General features: G+C 41.3%; 3 protein-coding genes across 5 annotated transcripts in view; all 3 read right to left on the reverse strand.

Annotated features, from left to right (window-relative positions):
• LOC106605704 (hormone-sensitive lipase) overlaps positions 1–14,574 on the reverse strand; it is a 41,892-nt gene extending 27,318 nt beyond the window's left edge. The window contains exons 1-2 of one of the 2 annotated variants that reach the window (XM_045718695.1): positions 14,360–14,424; positions 9,701–9,741 (exon numbers count right to left, since the gene is read on the reverse strand). In XM_045718695.1, coding sequence (XP_045574651.1) covers positions 9,701–9,716 — 16 coding nt within the window. In that variant the 5' untranslated portion in view covers positions 9,717–9,741; positions 14,360–14,424. Of the gene's footprint in view, positions 1–9,700; positions 9,742–14,359 lie in introns of both variants that reach the window. The other variant, XM_045718694.1, reaches the window with a different exon arrangement.
• A 584-nt stretch (positions 14,575–15,158) lies between these two features.
• On the reverse strand, positions 15,159–18,715 carry LOC106605673 (B-cell antigen receptor complex-associated protein alpha chain). Of its 2 annotated transcripts, none has more exons than XM_014201561.2 (5): positions 18,521–18,715; positions 16,859–17,215; positions 16,128–16,243; positions 15,846–15,908; positions 15,159–15,709 (listed from the first exon to the last, which is right to left on the reverse strand). In XM_014201561.2, the coding sequence occupies exons 1-5, from the start codon at positions 18,558–18,560 to the stop codon at positions 15,581–15,583; spliced, it is 705 nt and encodes a 234-aa protein (XP_014057036.1). In that variant the 5' UTR covers positions 18,561–18,715; the 3' UTR covers positions 15,159–15,580. The 2 variants fall into 2 exon arrangements, with proteins under 2 accessions (XP_014057036.1, XP_014057037.1); XM_014201562.2 differs by having other exon boundaries at positions 16,859–17,212; positions 18,521–18,698.
• A 60-nt stretch (positions 18,716–18,775) lies between these two features.
• The window catches only part of arhgef1b (Rho guanine nucleotide exchange factor (GEF) 1b), a 46,599-nt gene continuing 42,287 nt past the window's right edge, over positions 18,776–23,087 (reverse strand). The window contains 1 exon segment of the mRNA XM_045717743.1: positions 18,776–23,021. The gene's annotated coding sequence lies outside the window, so the exon portion shown is untranslated.

The raw sequence follows: 23,087 nt of genomic DNA on the forward strand, positions 1-23,087 counted from the left end.
AAAATTCCTCAATTGAGTAACAATCCTTCTGCATTAAAAAGTTGACCCAACAGTAGGATATGATTATTGAACCAGTTCTTCAAAAATAAAAGACTTGTTTCTATAGAAAATGTCCTTATTGTTCCAAATGAAATACCTATGAGGGGAAAAATTGTGTTTATATATAATGGAGAGTATTTTTGTTGACAGCGTTATAATGCTAGTTCACGAGCACAGTTTTACGACAGGTCTGATTTATAACGGAAACCGTGTAGGTATTGCACTCGCCAAGTTTTTACATTTTAGACCTACTTTCAGAAATGGCGCAAGCAGATATTTAGTGTGAAATATAGTTATAAATGAGGTCCCTGGTGTAAAAGTTGACTTATGCCATCTTTACTGTGGTCAGAATAGTTGCAATGTAATGTGACTGTTTGGATCCCAGTCAGGTTCTTTCCAAGATTTTAGATGGGTGTTAACTTCTTTGGGAAAGAGGGGCAGTATTGAGTAGCTTGGATGAATGAGGTGCCCAGAGTAAACTGCCTGCTACTCAGGCCCAAAAGCTAGAATATGCATATCATTCATAGATTTGGATAGAAAACACTGAAGTTTCTAAAACTGTTTGAATGATGTCTGTGAGTATAACAGAACTCATATGGCAGGCAGAAACCTGAGAAAAAAATCCAACCAGGAAGTGGGAAATTTGAGGTTTGTAGTTTTTCAAGTGATTGCCTATCCAATATACAGTGTCTGTGGGGTCATATTACACTTCCTAAGGCTTCCACTAGATGTCAACAGTCTTCAGAACGTTGTTTCAGGCTTCTACTGTGAATGGGGAGAGAATAAGAGCTATTGGAATCAGGTGTCTGGCAGGAAGGCATGAGCGCAAGCCACATTCCCTTTCCTTTCTGAAGACAAAGGAATTGTCCGGTTGGAATATTATTGAAGATTTATGATAAAAACATCCTAAAGATTGATTCTATACATCGTTTGACATGTTTCTACGAACTGTAATGGAACTATTTTGACTTTATCTGGACTAAACGCGCACTTTGTGAATTTGGAATGCTGGACTAAATGCGAACAAAATGGAGGTATTTGGACATAAAGATGAACTTTATCAAACAAAATGAACATTTATTGTGGAACTGGGATTCCTGGGAGTGCATTCCGATGAAGATCAAAGGTAAGTGAATATTTAACGCCATTTCTGACTTCTGTTGACTCCACAATATGGCAGGTAGTATGGCTTGTTTTGGTGTCTGAGCGCTGTACTCAGATTATGGCATGGTGTGCTTCTGCCATAAAGCTTTTTCGAAATCTGACACAGCGGTTGCATTAAGGAATCTTTAATTCTATGTAAAACACTTGTATCTTACATCAACGTTTATGATGAGTATTTCTGTAAATTGATGGGTCTCCCTGCAAAAATCACTGGATGTTTTGGAGGCAAAACATTACTGAACATAACGCGCCAATGTAAACAGATTTTTGGATATAAATAATGAACTTTATCGAACAAAACATACATGTATTGTGTAACATGAAGTCCTATGAGTGCCATCTGATGAGGATCAAAGGTTAGTGATTAATTTTCTCTATTTCTGCTTTTTGTGACTCCTCTCTTTGGCTGGAAAATAGCTGTATGTTTTCTTGTGACTAGTCGCTGACCTAACATAATCGCAAGGTATGCTTTCTCCGTAAAGCCTTTGAAATCGGACACTGTGGTTGGATTAATGAGAAGTTCATCTTTAAAATGGTGTATAATACTTGTATGTTTGAGGAATTTTAATTATAAGATTTGTTGGTTTGAATTTGGCGCCCTGCTATTTCACTGTCTGTTGTCGCTAGCGTCCCACATTTCCCAGAGAGGTTTTAAGGACTGAACAGCTGTAGCTTGCTTAGACTGTTTCCATTTCTATAGACTTGTCTTCCGGGCCAAGCCCTAACTTGGTATCGGCTCAGATTAAATAGAAGAATAGCATCAACCTATCGCACAGCAATACTGTAGCCTATACCAATACTGTAAAATCTTTTACATACGCTACCCGTCTATTTATTGTTTTGGCAGAATGTTTTAATTTTTGCTGTACTTTGTTGTATTTGGCAAAGGACTGTGGCGGTTTCTGAAAGAGAAAACGATGGAAAATGTGACCCATTTGAGGGAGCTAGGCATATGTTGCACGTCACTACTTCACAGGAGAAGCATTAAGGTAATTATATATTTTTTTTTATCAAAATGCGGTTTTTGGCAGAAACGCCTTCTGGAACAAATGAACTTACATGTGCTTTAACCAAACCTGTATGACATCTGTAAATAAAAATAGTTGGTTTAGCCACAGAAGAAGACCGGAACCTACCCGCTAGCCATGATTGGCTAAGATAATGGATGGGCTGGACATGCTGAGAGGAGTTTGGATTGGTCTGCCATGTAGCATGATTCTATCGATAACATGAGCTGCTCAGTAGACAATACTTGCTACCGTGGCTTTTTTGAAAGACAATGTTAGCCATGGAGAACTGCAAAAGTGTTACTACTGCTCTCAACACAATTGCTGCAAAAATCAGTGGGAAAATGTTAGACTACTTTCTGTACAGTCAGTGTGAACCGGAGTGACTTTACACAACAGGCCCAACAAGCTGTAGCTACAAAACGGAAACGACGTCTTAGTTAAACTGGAGTTCCAGTCTGCCATGAAGCGTTCGTCCATGTATATTGAACAAAAATAAAAGCAACAATTTCAAAAGATGTTACCGAGTTACAGTTCATAAGGAAAATCAGGCAACTAAAATAAATTCATTAGGTACTTATCTCTGAATTTCACGACTGGGAATACAGAAACATTTGCTGGTGACAGATACCTTTTAAAATAAAAAAGTAGGGCGTAGATCAGAAAAGCACAGTATTTGGTGTGACCACAATTTGCCTCATGCAGAGCAACATCTCCTTCACATAGAGTTGATCAGGCTGTTCATTGACCTGTAGAATGCTGTCCCCCTCCTCTTCAATGGTTGTGTTTGAAATTGATGGATATTGGCGGGAACTGGAAGACCTTGTCGTCCACGGTGATCCGGAGGATCCCAAACAGGCTCAATGGGTGACATATCTGGTGAGTATGCAGGCAATGGAAGAACTTTTCAGCTTCTAGGAATTGTGTACAGATCCTTGGAAGATGGGGCCGTGCATTATAATGCTGAAACATGAGGTGATTGTGGCGGATGAATGGCAAGACAATGGGGCTCAAGAGCTCGCCACGCTATCTCAATGCCTTCAAATTCCCATCGATAAAATTAAATTGTTTTCATTGGCCGTAGCTTATGCCTGCTCCTACCATAACCCCACCGCCCATGGGGCACTCTGTTCGCAACATTTACATCAGCAAACCGCTCGCCCACACAACACCTTGCACGTGGTCTGCGGTTGTGAGGCCAGTTGGACGAACTGCCAAATTCTCAAAAATTATGTTGGAGGTGGCTTATGGTACAGAAATTAACATTCAATTATTTGGCAACAGCTCTGGTGGACATTCCTGCAGTCAGCATGCCAATTGCAAGCTCCCTCAAAACTTAAGATATGTGGAATTGTGTTGTGTGACAAAAAAACATTTTATAGTGACCTTTTATTGTCCCCAGCACAAGGTGTGCCTGTGTAATGATCATGTTGTTTAATCAGCTTCTTGATATGATACACCTGTCGGGTGGATGGACTATCTTGGCAAAGGAGAAATGTTACTATAAGGGATGCAAACAAATTTGTGCACAACATTTGAGAAATAAGCCTTTTGTGCGTATGGAACATTTCGGGCAACTTTTATTTCAGCTCATGAAACCAACACTTTACATATTGCTTTTATATTTTTGTTTAGTGTATACAGGTAAGAATCTAGCTACAATCAGATATTATACGTTTCTATTTGTCAGAAAGTCCTTTTCATTGCAACTTAAAGCTTACTGTTAGCTAGTGAACGTTAGGTTGCTGGATCACTAGCTAATGTTACGTGTGTGATCTGTGTAGTAACTAGTAATATTATTCTTGTCATCAAGCAATTTGCATTGCTAGTTACAGCCAAATGTTAGCTAGCTAGCTAACATCGAACCTAGTTTGTTAGCTTTAGCTACCTGCAGATTTATACTACAGTATTGCATGGATTTATGGTTCATTGCTTAGCTAGCCATCTACATACCTACATGTCTATAATTTTTTTAATTTTTTTTAAAGACTCCACTGTCCCAGATGATTACATGACCCATCAAGTTAGCCAGGTGTGTCTGAGGTTGATTACAGCCATCCATTGTATTTCACGTGTACAGTGATTCCTCCTTTAAAAGTAGTGAGCTACGCCGCAGGACTTTGAGGTACCCAGCGTCACGGCTTCATTGCTCCAGACCACCACAAGGGGGAGTTAGAGCACTCATTATGCATTTGGGTCCCAAGGTTTTTATATGATCAATCAATCCTCCAAAGCTCAGTTGTCCTGAGTCTGCACAACTCTGCCAGGACCTAGGATCAAGGGAGACACTCAAGTGTTTTAGTACTATATCGACACAATTATGAAAATAATCATGGCCTCGAAACAGTCAAGCTGCATACTTGACCCTATTCCAACCAAACTACTGAAAGAGCTGCTTCCTGTGCTTGGCCCTCCTATGTTGAACATAATAAACGGCTCCCTATCCACCGGATGTGTACCAAACTCACTAAAAGTGGCAGTAATAATCTCTTGAAAACACCAAACCTTGACCCAGAAAATATTTTTTTTAAAACTACATTGTGGCTCAGTTGGTAGAGCATGGTGTTTGCAACGCCAGGGTTGTGGGTTCGATTCCCATGGGGGGCCAGTAGAGAAAAAAAAATACATGTATGAAATGAAATGTATGCATTCACTACTGTAAGTCGCTCTGGATAAGAGCGTCTGCTAAATGACTAAAATGTAATTTACACTAGAGCTATCCCTCAACAGGCCTACAATCCCCGGCCTAAAGTGGACACATTCGCCGCGCCAAATACAATAACGTTACTCCGCAGAGAATGACAATATGTTTCAATTTGATGTGCAACATGAGAGATGCAAGTGTTGCACACCAACAGATGGAGAAAACCTACACCAGGCGAGCAATTCATTTCAACAATCTTAATTTTAATTTGACTTTACAAACAAGAGGGCTTAATTGGAGTCTTTCTTCTGAGCCTAGACCTATATAAAAATAACTTAACTGGCTGAGGTAGGCTATGAGGCTTAAAAGCGTAATAGAAGCAGGATTTTTTTGTTAGGCCTACTTACAATTGCAACTGGTCAAATGTAGCATCCTACATAAAACAATAATTTAAAGAAAAAGTCTGCACGTTCAAACTAAAACAAAGTAACTAATAATTAAAAGCGCACATTTGTAAATCCCAAACTCTAAAAGTAATTTGAAAGGTAGATACAAATGTGACATTGTGGTTACAATAAAGAATTTAGCCCAGAATGCAAATGTTTCCAATTAGCAGGACAATAGACTTTTTAATAGCCCGGCTACTGTTGTGAAAATCCCTCAACTTGCAATGTTGTCGATGCTTAAGTACTCTAAAGTGTTACATTTCTAACTCAAAACAGCATTTCTTCACCAACATCTTTATGCTTTCGTTAATCTTCTTGATCTTCTTCCTTTTTTTCTGTAGCAATTTTGAGCAAATTGCTCAAGGGCCACGGTTGATTCGTCTTTGAAGATGACGCTATTGAATGTCTCGCCAGCTTTGATCCATGCCTGGGCCTGCAGGAAGCAAAGTTCTTTGTTTGTCAGACGAATCATTGGAATCATTTGACTCACATGTTGAAAAGGGCGAGGATCGAGATGGAATCACAATCCATGCCAGGCACACCTGTGAGCTCTGGAACTCCACCTCCAACAGGCAGAGTCAACATATGTGGCGGGTTCGTCAGGTCTTAGGTTCACCCTGACATTTCCATTCCTCTTCTGACAACAGAACTTGACCAATTGCTCACCAGGCACAGCAAGGGCCGCCCGGAATGTTATGCTGTTCTGCTATTCAAAGGATGTGTAACCGAAGAGAGATACCACGAGTGGGCACAGAATACATAGCCTCCCCGCTGTGGACCGTTTCACGCTGCTCTGAAACAAGCATGGAGAAACGAACATTTTCAAATATTCCATGATATTCTTAAGATCTTGTTGACAGAATATAAGCAAGTGATGTCTGCTAAATAATCACTGTTAGGTTTCTCCAGAAATAAATAATTCTAAATAACAAACTGGCTTTATTTACAAATTAGTGAGATTGTCTCACCCAATGTTCAAGAATTGCCTTTTTCCTCGCTCACTAGGTTAAAGGAAAACAAAATCTCCAAAATATGGTTACTTTTTAACAAAGCGACTATTATTAATTCATTTAGAATTATATCAAAGACCCTTTGATATTCTCACAGATCCTAACAGAAAATGCCCCTTAGAGGATTGGAGGACTCTAAATTAATATCTAAATGTAATTAGTATATTTTTCGATATACTGTAGGCCTACCATAGGCGAAATTAGTCTCGAGTGTTGAGTAATGTGCTGTTAAAAATGGTGTAGGTCTTATTTATTTAAAGAGCATATAAAAGTTAGAAGCAATAGCCTACAACTATTTTAGCACAGAGGCAAGCATGGGCTTGATAAATCAATGAGATTTTTATTTTCACTTAACCTCCATTTGGGTATTGGTTAGACAAGAACTTGAAAATTAGGGTGCAGAAATGTTATGCTTTAAGTGTAACCTTTACTTAACTAGGCAAGTCAGTTAAGAACAAATTCTTATTTACAAGGACAGCCTTCTCCTTCCTCGTGCCCTGCGGGGAATCTTTAGCTAAATAGTCCAGTACTGCACTGCCAACCGTCACATTGTACAGCGCATATTTTCCATCGAGCACGTACCAGTCTGGACTGTTGGAATCGGCTAAACTTTGAACATTGAGATATTAAATAAATGAGAGACAAAGCCTTGAATAGAAAGAGATTGTAAAAAGCCAGAAGGCTTTTGGAATGTGTTTGATGGAGGAGGGTGATGTGTTGATAGAGGGAAGACATATGGATATCTGTGGGTCAGGAGGTGAGGGGTAAGGTCAGTTCCCCTTAAGGCAGTAATCAGGGTTGCTATCTGGTTACCTTCTTTCCTGTAGAGCCATAAACTGTAAGGAAGAGGAGTGTCATAAGTAGGAAGTATATAAACTGTGATGTCTGAAATGTTTTGCTGTCTGATTTCAGCTGCACAGAACCTTTGGGAAGATTAAACTTGGTTAAAGCTGCTCTAGTGTCCGTGAGTTATTTACTCTGAAAAATAAGAACTTAGCAGGACACACCAACTCATTCCAGGATTTTTCTATATTTTTACTATTTTCTACATTGTAGAATAATAGTGAAGACATCACAACTATGAAATAACATATGGAATCAGTTAAGAACAAAGAGCGTCTACTCCTTCCTCCCCATCGGGGGATTGAACCTCGGTCTCCTGTCTGCATGACACAGGGATTGTTTAGCTAAATAGCCCAGTACTGTACTGCCGACGGGCATGTTGTTCAGCGCCATATTTTCTGTTCCATTCTAACAGAAACCCAGAGGGTTTTTCATGGAATAGAAACACCATAATATTAAATCAAATTAACTCAGCAAGTCCCAGTCAAAATTTTGGACACACCTCATTACAGGATTTTTCTTTATTTTTTACTATTTCCTACATTGTAGAATAATAGTGAAGCCATCACAACTATGAAATAACACTGGTCTTCCACATGCCCTGCATTTTGTAGTACAGACATGGCCTGCTCTTCCTTATGTAAGGAATTAGGCACTTTCCCATGTTTACTACAGTATGTATTGTAGACTGCACAATAGCCTAACAAACAAATACATTTCATTAGTAAAATGATATTTTTTTTTTAAATACTCTTTCAAAATTCAGATGTGGATTTAGTTATGGATCCATAATGAATTACCATGGGAATAAATATCACTGACTTAAAGAAATATTGGAACAAAGTTATCTAACGAAGGCAAACAATTTAGAATCCTCCAATCCTGTAGCCAAATCCCGACGGTCACGTTGTACAGCGCCCTATTTTCCCTGAGGGTTTCGTTTTTTGTTTCTCTCTGAATAGAAACATAATATTAATCAAATTATTTAAGCCAAATTTCTTAAAATCAATCCCATATACTACGTTATTACAAGAGTTTTAAAATTCTCTGGTAATGCCAATACGGAATACTATCAAATGCTTCTTAAAGATGCCCTCTGGTGGTCAAACTAGCAATAACTTGCAGTAATAGAAATAATGTCTGACAATTAAATGACGTGCGGCAGTATGCTGCGGCAAGTATGCTGCGGCAAGTATGCTGCAACTTTTAAAGGAAGAAGCACTGTACTTGTCTAGATAAGTGACCGGAGTAGCTGGGGGGTGGTTATAGCACTTTCACATGACCCAACAATTTAGACAAGTATGTATGGGTAAGCATCTAACAATTATTCATTATTTTGTAAATATTTTTATCTGGACACTTTCTATTTTTGATATTACTACTATGCAAGTAACCATGTCACTGCACATAATTACTTTGCCATTGTTCCTCAACTGCAGTGCATGACATACCATTTTGTAGCTCTGAGTCTACTTTCATCCAAAGTAAAAAACACCATTTCAAATTTTGCAACATAAGACTGAACCCAGGTGGCCGGTCACAAACTGTTGAGGACATAGCATAACGTTTGAATTCAACAATGTTTTGCATTGACTTACCCCGCAACCTAATATGCTGGACTGCCCGCAAATTCTTAAACATTGTCGAGGCTAGTAATTTTTAAAATATATTTTACAGTTGGCTACAAACAGTAGCAGCATAAATACTTCAAAGTAAAATATCAACTGTCTGCATGTTCACCTTAAATTCGACTAGACTACAGAACGGCTGCCTAGAAAAGGTGAGGAATTTATTCTGCAATGGTGGTGAAAATGAAATAGATTCTAATGTCTAATTATTAAAAAAAATAAACATGTTTTTGCTCTTCTCACTAAGGCCAAATGGCTGGATGTTGTTTTATGAATATGTGTCTCATATCCCCCATGTGCACAAAATACTTAGGATACTTGCAATACAATATTTCAACCACTAGAAAATACATACAGGGTCTATTTTGTACTCATGCAACATTTATGAGGTTTCTGGCCCACTATTTATCCTGAGAACATGACATTAAAAGGGCAAGAGGACAACTCAGACCCCTCAACCATCAATCAATTAAACTAATCAAATTAGTGAAAGCAGCGGCATTCTATATTCTCTCTCAAGTCTATAGAGATGGTGGCAGCCTACGCAAGCAACAGCTGTTCAGTCCATATCACCCATTAAAATCTCTGAAAGAACCAAACTTGGTTTCAGTCGCACTATAACCATTCTGACCAGTCAACCTTTACACCAGGCAGTTAAGGGTAAACAACCACACTGAACTAAAAGTGACACCTGGTCCCAAGACATTAAAGATGGACGAATACCGGCATTAATAAATCATGTACAACAACTACCACCAGCAGCACAACAGGCTTCTAATGAGCTCTACAGAATGGTGTGGATGGGTGAGAGAAAAAGAGAAGGTAAATAATGTGTATGAGCAGGCAGATACACATATAGGCATTAAGCATGCTGTAGGTCACAACTACTCTAGTCATAAGAGTATAAATAGTTTTTTACCCGTGTCCGGGTTCATGGCTCTGTCCTTGTCTGTCTCCTCTCTTCAACAACAGCAACAAGAGAAGGAGGGAAGAGAAGAGTGAAGTAAAAGAGACAGGGTTTTATGATTTATCCTCCTGCACTTCACCTTCTCTCCCTCACTTGGTGACTCTTCCCCTGTCTGTTTTTGTGTCAGGCACCATGTCATTCTTCATCCACTTCCAACCAGTCTTGTTTTTTTTTCTCCACTCTGTTCTGTTCTCCTCTCCCTCACTCTGTTTTAAAAAGGGCAGGGATTCTTTAGCCACATGCCAGCAGTCCCACTGAGCTGTACTCTGGGGACATGACTCTTCACCCAGTCAGGGGAAAACAGACATTGTACGCATGCACACAGTATACACACAGAACCGAGCAGGGGGATTGGGTGCATGCATGTGCCCTGATGTCAGATTGAAATAATACCCTTTTCCAAGTGGTGATATACTGTAGCCTAACCTCTGCCTCTCCCCCCTGGAAGTTAGTAACCTTGGCTGTTCAGCATGCAACTCCCAGTGACCTTCAGCCAAATTGGCAGATACCATGGTCAAAGACAACCGTGTGTGAGCATGTGAGAAAATTCCTTTTGTCAGGTTCTAGTAGAGCACTAACAATACAATCGATAAATCATTCTTGGGGAGGTGCTATAGCTGGCTGATAGACAAAAAGTAATATTGCAATAAATAACTATTTTGCGCAATAAATGTTTCGACAGTTAATTTACATTAGCGGCATGGCTCTAGACATTTTTTCCCAGTGCCTAGTCAGTCAACTGAGATGGTAGCCTACGATTAAAAAAGAAAGCTAAATTCATCTAACATCCAGGAAATGCATGATTCATATTTTGATGTTCAACCTGTCAAAATAGGATCCAAAATGATCAGATTTATTTTTGGCTCTTCAGAGAATTTGTCAATATCTCTGTGCATATTGGAGTATAAGCTATAATGTTCACCACCTGAGGAAGTGGGAAACTAAAAAAAAAAAAACACTGAAGAGATTGTTAACTCTGAATATGATATTGCTGCTATATAGTCGTGTAGGCTAATTGATTCATCTACCAGTAAAATGTAGGCTAATATCCTATAAAAACTTTGCAGCACTAGGCCACATTGGTAAGAGGAAGGCAATGTCGCTGTCGATCACTTTCGGTTTATCGTCCAAGCTCTAGGTTTTAGATCCTTCGTTTTATAGTTATGAGGTAAGACAGTTGTAAGGTATTTTAAAGTAATAAATAGTCTTCTAGATCAAAGGGTAGGTCTACATTTCATTCACTGAATTTAATGGAGGTACATTAAAAAGTATGGTAAAGTAGGCTATAGGATAAACTAATTAAAAAGGTAGACTTTGGGCAACGGTCCAAAAATGCCTCTCTCAGTAATGTGTCATTCTGGTCATGCACGCCACGGCCAACAGAGCTAGTCAGAAACTCCCCCCATATGTGTTGATGTCATTTCACAGGATTTGTTTTTGGACAGAAGATGTAGCCAAATATCTTAGATTTTGTTATGATTTAAATGACAGCCTTAAAATGCTTTTGGGGCATAAGTTGACCACAAATACAAAGTTGCCAATGTCTATGTATTTGATACGAACAAGTGACATAAAATGAAAACCTAGAGGACAGAATTAAAATAGAAACCATAGACTATAGTGATATTTCAATTATATTGAAATATATTTCATGTTCAATCAATTGAGTTATATTTTGCTACAGGTTACTGTCTAACTTGTCTCAATACATTTCAAATCCTAGATGCCGCCGCCTGCCGTTGTGCCCGTCCCTTGAGCAAGTCACTTAACCCCACCCACAACAACAGCTCCATGGGTGTCCAGTGTGGCAGCACCCTGCTGCAACCTGCATGTCTTTCGGAGAGGTTGGAACCAGAGGTCAAATTTCAGTGGACCTTGTGAACAATAGACCAATAAAGAGATTTTAATCTACTGCACACTCACATGCAAAGAGACACTTACTACACCTCATACTGTCTGAACATGTGAGTTCAAGTCTTAACAGTAATACTGAACCTTTGAACGTGTACTATTTAGGGATGCTGAGATTTGTGTGTGTAGGCCAGGCCAAGTCTTGAGAAATGTCTAAGTCTGCTCCAGGCCTGAACCTCATTGTTGGTTGTACTGTACGTACCAGGGCAGCAGCTGGATTGGTTGTACGCAGTGCTTTCCAAACAGTGGGAACAAATTGTCTTGTTGGTGGGTGGCAGCTCAGCTCATTTCTCCTGGATTGCAGCTTGAGACTGACTGGCTAGGCCTTAATATTGTTTTGGTTAATTTAGTGATTCACCAGGAAGTCTGAGGGGTTATAGAGGTTGTCAGAATGTTTTGGGAACTACATACTTAGCTAAGTCACTTTTCAACTGAAAAATGCAAGGTGAGGTAGCATCCTACTGATCCCATAGACTGCAGGACAAACATGATGAATCGTCTGAATACAGAGTAAGGATAGGTTAACTGAATGTTTTAGCACCCTCACTGATAAGCTTATCTTCATGGAAAAAGGTACATTCTCAGCCCAGGTACAATGAGAAAAGTAAAGAGGCAGGCAAAGAGAGTGAAATTACTTTCTACATTCTAGATAGGAGAGGCCTACAAGTTAATCTTGAAAATAAAGTCTCATTAGAATTAATAACCATGTCTGCTCGTACTTACAACCTTGGTACCTCAGTATCCGTAGCAGAGATAATTGGCTACTTGACATCCATTTAGTGTCGCCTATGCTCTTTGAATACGTTGCATGTTAATGATATTCAAATAGTCAGGTATTAATTTAAACACTGTGGACTCACATATTGGAACAAAATAAAGAGGCTCTACAGAGTGTGGGTGCAGAATTCTAAGAAGAACATCAAAGTGCAAAGTTCAACCACTAATATGAATACTAAAGCCTATAGTATGTGTAAATTAACCTAATTGATCATGGCATGATGTCATCTTGGCCTAGAGATGTGATGGGTGGTGCACACCGCACTGCTCTTTAACTTTAAATGGCATGGAAGTTCACTTTCATCCAAAATGCCATGGTACCAATAATAGGCTAAGCCTGAGGAAGTATGCCCCATTGCTAATTGAAGTCAAGAAGCAGTCAAACAGTGTGAAGGCTAGGCTACATCTTCCTCGGGCTGTCCAGGGGGGTATTTCCTGTCATGGTGGGTCGGAAGGTGCGACCCTTGCTCCAGACGATTTCAGTTGTGGCCAAACTTCACAACAGGACGTTAGTAACAATGAGCCTCTCCACCCCTCACAACCAAGCATGCCTGGTGGCCTCACCGGTTTCCCCTCAGCCCTTTACTACACTGTCTGACTGACACGACAGACCAGAAAAGAAAGTCTAGTACCACAGGTGGCTAGTCAACTGAGTTGAGTCAACATCTCATACAACAGGTCATTGCTAAGGTCAGACAGAATCTGCAGCTCATGTTGACAACTAGGCTACATTCACCATTACCTGCATATTTTGATGGATAGGCTAAACGTGTGGTTAATGATGTGGCAATCCAATCCACAGGTATTTTTGCAATTCAGATGTCTATGGGAAGCAGGAAATCCTACCCCTGCAGAATGCATCTGGCTCTTCACTCATGATCTGGAATCACTCAAAAAGGGGCTTACAGATAGAGATAATAACAGGTCTCTTTGCGCCACAATAACTGGCACTAGACTGTTTTCATCCAAGAGGCACCTTTGCTTAAGATAATATCATGTTTGTTCACCTCATTATTAAATACCTACAGATAAATGGTTTGTTTGTGAGAGACTATTGTGAAAGGCTCAACATATTTAATCCAGTTGTTTTTAAATAGAGTGATAGTTTAAATAAATACTAGTAAAGAATCCTGCTACAGTGGGAGAACTGTCTGACTGAATGGCATATCCCTGACCATGTAATGCCACCCCCTCAAGCATATTCTTTTCCACAGGCTGCCCATGTGTCACATTGTTGAGTACACGGTTCCAAATGTAAACTGATGGCAACACTGTCTGAAGAATAGGATGCTGCTGTTGCATTGTGCAGTTTCTCAACGTCCCTCACCCCTCCACACACCAACGTTAATCCCTGACTCCACATACCCCGCTGTGTTATCTGAGTTGACAACCTGTTCGGGTGGACAGTTGCCATCGTCAGCCTACAAGAGCTGGGAGTAACCAACAGGGGCTAAAGAAAGATGCCGATATAACAGGTGACTAGAGGTTTCGATTAGATACAATGGTCATTCTAACTAACGTTACCGTCAAATACTCGCGCGAAATTATTACAATTTCCAAGTCATTGCATTGGTACATTGTTGCGAGATAGAGCGTTACAGTACCTACATTATGAAATAAAACGAGTTGTGAAAGTTTCACCCTAGCTAACATTAGCTACTAAGCTTAGGTTCGAAACACTTAACTATTTTAATGCAAACCTCATACCACATAATGCAAGTTGCCAGAAAACGTAATTATAACGTTACATGTTAGACTGTTGTCACTTTCCGCGGCTTACATCTTTCTGTAATTTAGCTAACGTTGGCATCCTAGTTAGCTAGCTAGGAGGCAAGAGTTGGGGTTGGCAACCTAAATTAACAATTTAACCGCCATTATCAAAAACCAATAAAGCTAAAGGTCTAACTGCTGTAAATAACGTACCTATTGGCCCCTCTTTATGTTTTGACGAACGTCTTCCATTCAAACCTTTTCCGAGGCTGCTGTTGTTGCCTCCCTTCTTTCCCGACGCCATCTTCACCCACTATTTCCGCACCGCCTCCTTAAATCTTCTAGTCATACATGTAAAAAGAGCCACACCCACAACCAAAACTGCAGCCAGTCAGCGCTGGTAATGCATTCCTAGAGCCTATTAACGTGCTCCAGTTCGACAAACGCCACCCTCTTTGCTGCGTTGCAATGTCCAAAAGCTTTCCCCAGATAATCATCTGTGGTAAACATAGTACAGTACTGTCTGTCAGTAGGCTTCCCATCACAGGGAGGTAAACCTTAATGTATTGTAGGCTAGTGACGGCTTAACAGCTGCCTACAAGCTACAACATCTTCAGTGGAGGCTGCTGAGGGGAGGACGGCTCATAATAACGGTTGGAATGGAGCAAATGGAATGGCATCAAACCATGTGTTTAATGTATTTGATACCATTCCACATTTCTGCTCCAGCATTCCCACAAGCTCGTCCTCCCCAAATAAGGTGCCACCAACCTCCTGTGCTAGAGACCTATCAAGAGCCTCTTGGTGTAATGGTAAGGTGTTTGACTGACAAGGATCAAGTCACAGTTGTGCTACACCACAATTTTGCTACAGTGGTGTCAGAAATGGGATAACGCTTCCGAGACTCCATCAAGCGAGTCACATTGGTATGGGTGCGAGGGACATATATGACAAATACATCAATTTCATGAAGCTAAAATGCTAACTATGTAAACATTAAAACATAAGGCAATCAGTTTTAAAATTGTATTTACAAAGCACAATCCAGGCCTTGAATTATGGAGATTGGAGAGAGAAAAAAACATTTGGCCAATGCATACACAAAGCATAGAAAATGCAAACATGCAGAAAAAAAAATCTCTTATGAATATAAAGTGGTTAGATACTGGCATTGGTAATGAAAGGCTAAATTGAAAGCAAAATGCCCTCTGACATTGTAGGTTACTGTCTTTTTGGTCCACTAAGAAATTAGATTCAAATATAAGCAAAGGCTGCAAGGAAAACGCAGGTCACCTCTATAAACTCAAACATAAGGGGGGGGGGGGCAGTTAAGAAAATTCCTATCAAAACCCTCACCACAATTCTATTCTATCAAATTACTCTTCTCTTCTCCCACCCTCTCTCTTCCTCCCCCTCCTTCCTTCCCCCTCTCATTCAAGGCTTCTCCAGTTGGATTTCCTCCTCCTCCTCCATAATCATGTTTCCCACGTCTTGGTAGGGGCCCTGCACCAGAGAGCGCTGGATCTGATCATATGTGGAGCAGCATTCCTCCAGATTTAGACCCTGGATATGGATTGAGGTAAGGGAGTTATGATAGGTTGACTTCCTCTTCCCTTCTTCTAGAACTTTTTTGATTGACTGAAGAATGGTGAAAACAGTGACTATGACAGAAAGACAGAGGATCTCATTCAAGTCCCACCTCATAGATATTCTCCTCTTCCTCTTTGACCCTTTTCTTCTTCAGTTGATTGAGTTTCTTCGTCTTGAAAAGCAGAGGAAGTTGATGACATATTACGTCTTGGCCAATGGTGTGAAAAAGCCCATTGCCGTCATACAGTAAGATTACCATACATACTAGTCCTTCTGGTTACAGCAGTTTTCAAATGACAAAATTCACTATTGGAATGAGAGCAAATTAGGAATATTAGATCTAGTAGCCTAGCATTAGCAGTAGAAAAAGTGGCCTGCTTGGCTCTCTGACCTTAAAGAGCATCATGGTACCATGCAGAAGCACTGCCATCATCAGTAACATTCCCTCAGCAGTCAGGATGCCGTTCTTGGTGCTTTCACTGATGTCCAGAATCTTCACCATCGGCCCTAAGCAGGGAGAGAGGGGTCAGATAAAGGTCATCAGAGTAGAACTCACCTGCTGCTCTTTCATGGGAGAGATGCAGGCTAGATGTGCATGAAAGACAGATAGTGGGGGGGTGGACAGAGGACCATGCATCATCGCAGGAAGACAGAGGAGAATAGTTTGAGATAAATTAGACAAACAGCCAGTGTATGTTTAGCAGTGCAATTATTTTAAAAAAAACAATGCCCCTTATGTCACACAATTTCCCAGGAAAAACTACAACCATAGCATTTCTTTAACATTTCAACATTGGTCATTTGAATTAAATCAGAGGGATTACTACACAATGTAGCCATTCACTGGTGGCTAAAGTTTGGGTGCTTTAGATGGATTGCATTCTACTGGACTGGGCAGTGGTTAACTGGATTTATGGATCACAAAGCATTCTGCATTGCTTAGCTGGTTTGACCCCACCCACCAGACACCCACATGCACATACACAGACACACACATAATAGAAATACTGTACAACAAAGTACTGCGAGTGCAGACCAGGCTAAAGCTTTTGAGGGTTACACACACATGACCTGAAGGAAGGGGACATGGGTGCTTACTGTGAGGGCTTCACACACACTCACTGTAGACATGCAGGAAGGTGCCGTGGGTGTATAGAGGGGGCCACAGGGCGCTATGGTTGAGGAAACACTGGTACAACCCTGAGTCGTTCAGACGGGCCTCCCTCAGGATGAGTGTGTGACACATGACCCCTGCCGCCGTCAGGTTCCCCCCATCCATCGTCACACGGTTGTCTCTCCGGTCCACTCCCCGAACTTGGGCCGTGCCATTGACCGTGTGGGGGCTGGTGGCCCAGGTGGTGTCCACGACTCCCCCTGTGACTGAGTAGCAGCAGCGCAGGGAGGCGGTGTGAGAGAGCTGCACCCTCACAGAGGTCCTGTCTGGCTCCAGAGTAACCTGGATACGGCTGAGGTCACCTACTAGAAGGCAGAGCAGCAGGAGTATATTGACAGCATATCTGTCCAACTATTGGCCCAAGACAATGATGATAAAAAGAAACAGTAGCCTACAAAGTAGAAGAACTCCACACAATCCAGAGTGCTGTAATATTATGTCTCTTAACATCAGGCTATTTAGAGTTATAAGTGTAGGGTATAGATTCTAGTGTGTGATGATTGTGGACTACAGGAAGCGGAGGACTGAGCACGACCCCATTCTCATCGATGGGGCTGCAGTAGAGCAAGTTGAGAGCTTCAAGTTCCTTGGTGTCCACATCACCAACATGGTCCAAGCACACCAAGACAGTCGTGACGAGGGCACGACAAAACCTATTCCCGCTCAGGAGACTGAAAAGATTTGGCATGGGTCCTCAGATCCTCAAAAGGTTCTACAGCTGCACCATTGAGAGCATCTTGACTGGTTGCATCACTGCCTGGTATGGCAACTGCTCGGCCTCCGACCGCAAGGCACTACAGAGGGTAGTGCGTACGGCCCAGTACATCACCGGGGCCAAGCTTCCTGCCATCCAGGACCTCTATACCACGCAGTGTCAGAGGAAGGCCCTAAAAATTGTCAAAAGACTCCAGCCACCCTAGTCATAGACTGTTCTCTCTGCTACCGCACGGCAAGCGGTATCAGAGTGCCAAGTCTAGGTCCAAGACGCTTCTAAACAGCTTCTACCCCTAAGTCATAATACTACTGAATATCTAATCAATTGGCTACCCAGACTTTAATAACTCTACCTACATGTACATATTGCATCAATTACCTCGACTAACCATTACCCCCCTGTATATACCCTCGCTATTATTTTACTGCTTCTCTTTAATTATTTGTTACTTTTATTTCTTATTTTTTTCTTTCAGTATTTTTCTTAACTGCGTTGTTGGTTAAGGGCTTGTAAGCAAGCATTTCACTGTTGTATTCGGCGCATGTGACAAATAACATTTGATTTGATTTGATTGCACAACCATCTGCTCTGGTAGGAGATACGGTTCATTAGAGCAGAACAGATACATTACTCACAGCCAAATAATCTAAATGTTCCAAGGGATACAATGGGGGAAAATAGTTTTCATGTTACAATGCATGGTTTAAAGGGTTGAAATCTGTTCAAAGGATGTTGAACCTATTCATATTAATTCCCTCAAACACCATAGTTTTACACTTCGGTCTAATCTTCATCCTCCACCTGTAATGTAACTTCTCAAATAAAGGTGAATATGCACTGAAAGACTAACTACCCTGCATTGTTTATCAGCATATCCTAGCAGCCCCTTACTCACCAGCCCAGAAGCAGAGGAACAAGAATGTCACGGCCACCATCTTCTTCACTGTGTTTTATATTGTTTGCCAGTCGTTGCAGAAAATAAGCCTTTATGTTATTTGAGTGTTGTTCCTTTCAACACAGCTATACACTTCTACCCAGTTATCTTGTGAATAAACCTTCCTTCCTCTTTTGTTGGTCTCTCTGTGTCAGGATATATGCTTGAGTGACTGCAGTGTTCTAGAACTCAAAACAGTAAAAGACCCCAAAAATGTCGGTTTTTCTTCCCCATTTATTAAAAAACAGAAAATTACAATAATACAAAAAAGTACCTCATTTCTTCTGAAGTATACAATTAAAAACTCTTATACAATGAAATCAAAGCCAAAATACACAGTATAGATCTTGCATATTCATTTTTTTATAGATATACATGTGGCGGATGCATGTGCGACAGACCAGACCCTATTCTATACAAAGCGCTGGCTAGCTGGAGCAAACATGGCACTGGTCAAACCTTGTAGTCGCTGAGGTGAACACACACAATACACTTTCTAACATACATACCCCTGAGATAGCATAGTTACAGGGGACACTGCAGGACTTATACAACCACCCTACAGTCAATCCGCCACAACCACCTATCTGAAACCTTGGATTACCTAGAATTAAGGCCAGGGGACCTGACTAGGAAAACCTGGACAACCTAGAATGCATGTTGCTTTAGAGATTGCAAGAAAGGCATTTCACTGTACTTGTGACATTAAAACTTGAAACTGGAGACTTGATGTTGGTCACCCAACTCTTTCTACGTTCATTTCATGGTTCTACCTTAACAGCCAAACATCTCCCTAACCAACCGTGTTTGTTTACTAGAGAGCCCTTTGGGGAAAAAACAGGCCTGATCATCAGAACAAGACACCCTTCTCTATAAATACATTTTATACATAGAAAACTAGACCACTGCATTTGTAAATAGGATACATGAGGGGAAGCAAAGGGAAGAAAGAGAGAGAAAGAGAGAGCGAGAGGATTGTAAGCACACGTTTGCCAAGTAGTCTTGAGACTACAGTGGCGGTGGAGGTATTAACCTAAGCTGGTATAACAGGATTTAACCTGCTCATTACTGTGCTTCAATGGTGAAAAAGCCCAAGTTAGAGATAATCTCTTTAACCTCATCTTGTTGCCATCTAGTATTGTATAATACAAGTGAGTTGTCTCACATATGGGGTCTCTGAGCAAACAAAAGCTATCCAAGTCTCTTCCTCTTTCTCCCATTGTTGCCAATTGCATAGTACATAATTACAAAAGTTCCTCTCAACAAAACATCAACAAAACCTCCCGACCCGTTTAAGCAAATTAAATTAAATACACCGCAACGTACAGTGAAATTGTGAGATAAGAAAAGGTGATGAGAGTAGTAAGGACTACATTTCTACGACTTCTAGAAGGAAGACAGGATGAAGGAGAGATGGAGACTATTATTGTGGACTTGGTGATGGAGAGGGGAAGACGAGAAAATAAAGGGGTGGGGGGTGAAAGAAAAAAAGGCAATGAAGTTTCAACACAACTTGTAACTACGCCCTCTGCTTCTTAGAGTAACTATCAATAACATTTGCATAATTACATATTTGGGCGAGGGTATAAGGGAGCGGTTGCTATGGCCACAACGAGAATGCATAATTCAAAAGTGATCGTGAAAGATAACTGTTGTTACAGCACTGGTGAGAGTGACGACTAGTCGCCCCTGCAATTCCTGCATCCAAACTCCCCAGACCCGCTTCTCTTCATTCCAGAAGTGGTCTATAGAAACAGTAGCTTAATCCAGTAATGATGGGTATCTTACTGTACTGTACCGTCATCCCATGCTGTCCCTAAACGTGGTCCAGTCAATATCAAAGTGATGCTAGGTGAGTCATGTCTATAACAATACAGTGCAGCCCTGCTCACACATGGTAGTAATGAAGAGAGGATTTGAACGGCAGTGTGATTGTGAAGTGTCCAGTTAAATTTTGTTCATTAGTCTGGGGCAGCAGCATGGATGATGTATCACAATACAGTCTTCATACAAGTTTAGATATCATTATCTCCCTCTACACAGGCCCTCTACGTTTCTACCCACTGTGTTGTTTTCTCTACATGTGACGCTGGAGTTTGGATGGAGGAGAAGCAGAGAGCCAAGGCTGCTTACTGTAGGCATCACTCTCCAATCAGCATAAAGTGACTTTCTCCTATAATAATAAGCAGTGGGACAATATAAACAGCTCATATGAGGATCTACAGGTACATGGGTATCTCTTTGGTCCCGTTTCCCAGTCCACAGTTCAATGCCACTACTCTAAATAATAACAATAATTACAATCAACTCCTGAAGAAAAACACACACAAAAATGGTATTGCTACCATAAAATGTATCATACAGCATATAATACTATGTGTCTCCTTCTGTCTCCCTCCTTTCTTTACGGAGAAGATACCAGTCCTATAGTGAGGAAGTCGACTCCAGTCACATCACACACGTGATGACCGTGCTCCTGTGTGACCATTGTTACTGCACTGGGCTCCACGCAATGTGAGTATCAGTGTGTGTATGGGTCTGACTGACTGTGTCTATAACCGATTCTTAATTTTATTATAGATTTTTTTACTCCTTTTTCTCCCCAATTTCGTGATAGCCAATTGGTAGTTACAGTCTTGTCTCATCGCTACAACACCCGTACGGATTTGGGAGAGGCCGACGGTCGAGAGCCGTGCGTCCTCTGAAACACAACCCAACCAAGCCGCACTGCTTCTTGACACAATTTCCACTTAACCCGGAAGCCAGCTGCACCAATGTGTCGGAGGAAACACTGTACACCTGGTGACCGTATCAGTGTGCATTGTGCTTGGCTCGCCGCAGGAGTCGCTGGTACGCGATGGGACAAGAGCATCCCTGTCGGCCAAACCCTCCCATAACCCGGACGGCTCTGGGCCAATTGTGCGCCGCCCCATGGGTCTCCCGGTCGCAGCCGGCTGCGACAGAGCCTGGACTCGAACCCAGAATCTCTAGTAGCACAGCTAGCACTGTGATGCAGTGCCTTAGACCACTGCACCACTCGGGAGGCCCATATAACCGATTCCACAGCACATTGAACACTGAACTTCAAGTCTTCTCTCTACATATACCTCCCTCACCATCTAATACGCTGCTAATCAAGTTGGTCTTCCAAGGAAAAACCCTTCTGCCTCCCCTCCTCCTCTCTTCCTTGTTGTATCCCTCCATCTCTAATCTGCATCCTACCTCAGTCATAAAAATGGTCCTCCTCTCCTTCCATCTCTGTGTATCTGTCCATCCCTCTATCGCCCGGCCCAGCACAGTAGCAGGGTCCAAAGGAGAGGCAGCTGAAGTCAAAAGCAGTACACACACCGTCTATATCCCTAACAACATGATCAATTCCAATACTACTGGATGAATGTTTGGGCCATAATTACAGTTCTAACAGAACTCTATTACAGTAACTCCAGAAGGCCATTCTGCTTCTACAACACTATAACACACCAACACACACACGCAGATCTCAACAATTGGGGTAAAATGTAAAAATGTATGCATGCATGACTAAGTCGCTTTGGATAAAAGCGTCTGCTAAATGGCATATATTATATATTATAATAATAATAGTACTAAACATTAGCAAATTCAATGTTGGGAATTCAGTGTGGGTGGTCACTTGAATTAGATTATACTAACTTAAAAGTGCATCTCTGCTGTACTTTGGTATGTACTGGATATAGGGGCCTACTAAATGTTCAGTAAAATGTCTAGGTTTGGAAAGTTTACCAAAAATCCCAGGTTTTTCAGAAATCCCCGGTTGAATGACTCCCAGAATTCCTCCTTATTCCCTCCTAAATCCAGGAATCTTCCAACCAGGATTTGGGGAAAACCTGTGAATTTTGGTTACCAGAAAAAAAGTTACCAGAATTTCACAACTCTGAGCATGTTCCTGTCTGGTTCTACAGCTCTACATCGCCCTCTATAGGGCTGACACTAGTATCTCTCGCTACATGCATACATGGGGGTTTATTATACAGTCCAAACCCCTACAGTTGGCAATGATAGATATATTTATTGAACATGCACTGGGGGAAGTATCTGTTGTGTGTGTGTGTGTATATGTGTGTTGCAGAAGCTCACAATCAATAAGCCCAGGCAGCATCTTTCTCACAGCAAACTACTGCTCCAATCTTTGGCACCTGTTTGCAAAACTCCCATCTCTCACATGCTCACGCACTTGCACATACGAGCATGTTCACAAACACTCACAAACACACACACATTGCATTACTCAACTACTTTGCGTAAAGCCGTGCTCCTCAGTCTTGCAAGGGCCTCACGGTTGGCTGCGACCCCCTGGAAATCTTTAACAAGGGCTCAGGCATGGCAGTGGAGCACAGAGTGTTTAGTAAATAGGAAATTCCAGGACGCATTCATCAATTCTCCAAAAGCAACTCGAGCACTCCAATCCAGCACTTACGGTGATCTGAGGAAGACCAAGAGATGACAAGGTTAAAGAAAATAGTTGGTGAGATTAGAGAAAACAACATAT

The sequence above is a fragment of the Salmo salar genome, chromosome ssa05 (assembly GCF_905237065.1).
Source record: "Salmo salar chromosome ssa05, Ssal_v3.1, whole genome shotgun sequence".
NCBI classification, from domain to species: Eukaryota; Metazoa; Chordata; class Actinopteri; order Salmoniformes; family Salmonidae; genus Salmo; species Salmo salar.

Excerpts from the sequence above, each read along its gene's own strand:
- LOC106605673 (XM_014201561.2), bottom strand. The coding sequence starts at position 18,560 with ATGGTGGCCGTGACATTCTTGTTCCTCTGCTTCTGGGCTG. Across the intron at positions 15,909-16,127 it reads GTACCATGATGCTCTTTAAG|ACGAAGAAACTCAATCAACT; the intron begins GTCAGAGAGCCA and ends CTGCTTTTCAAG. Across the intron at positions 15,710-15,845 it reads AAGAGGAGAATATCTATGAG|GGTCTAAATCTGGAGGAATG; the intron begins GTGGGACTTGAA and ends ATCCATATCCAG.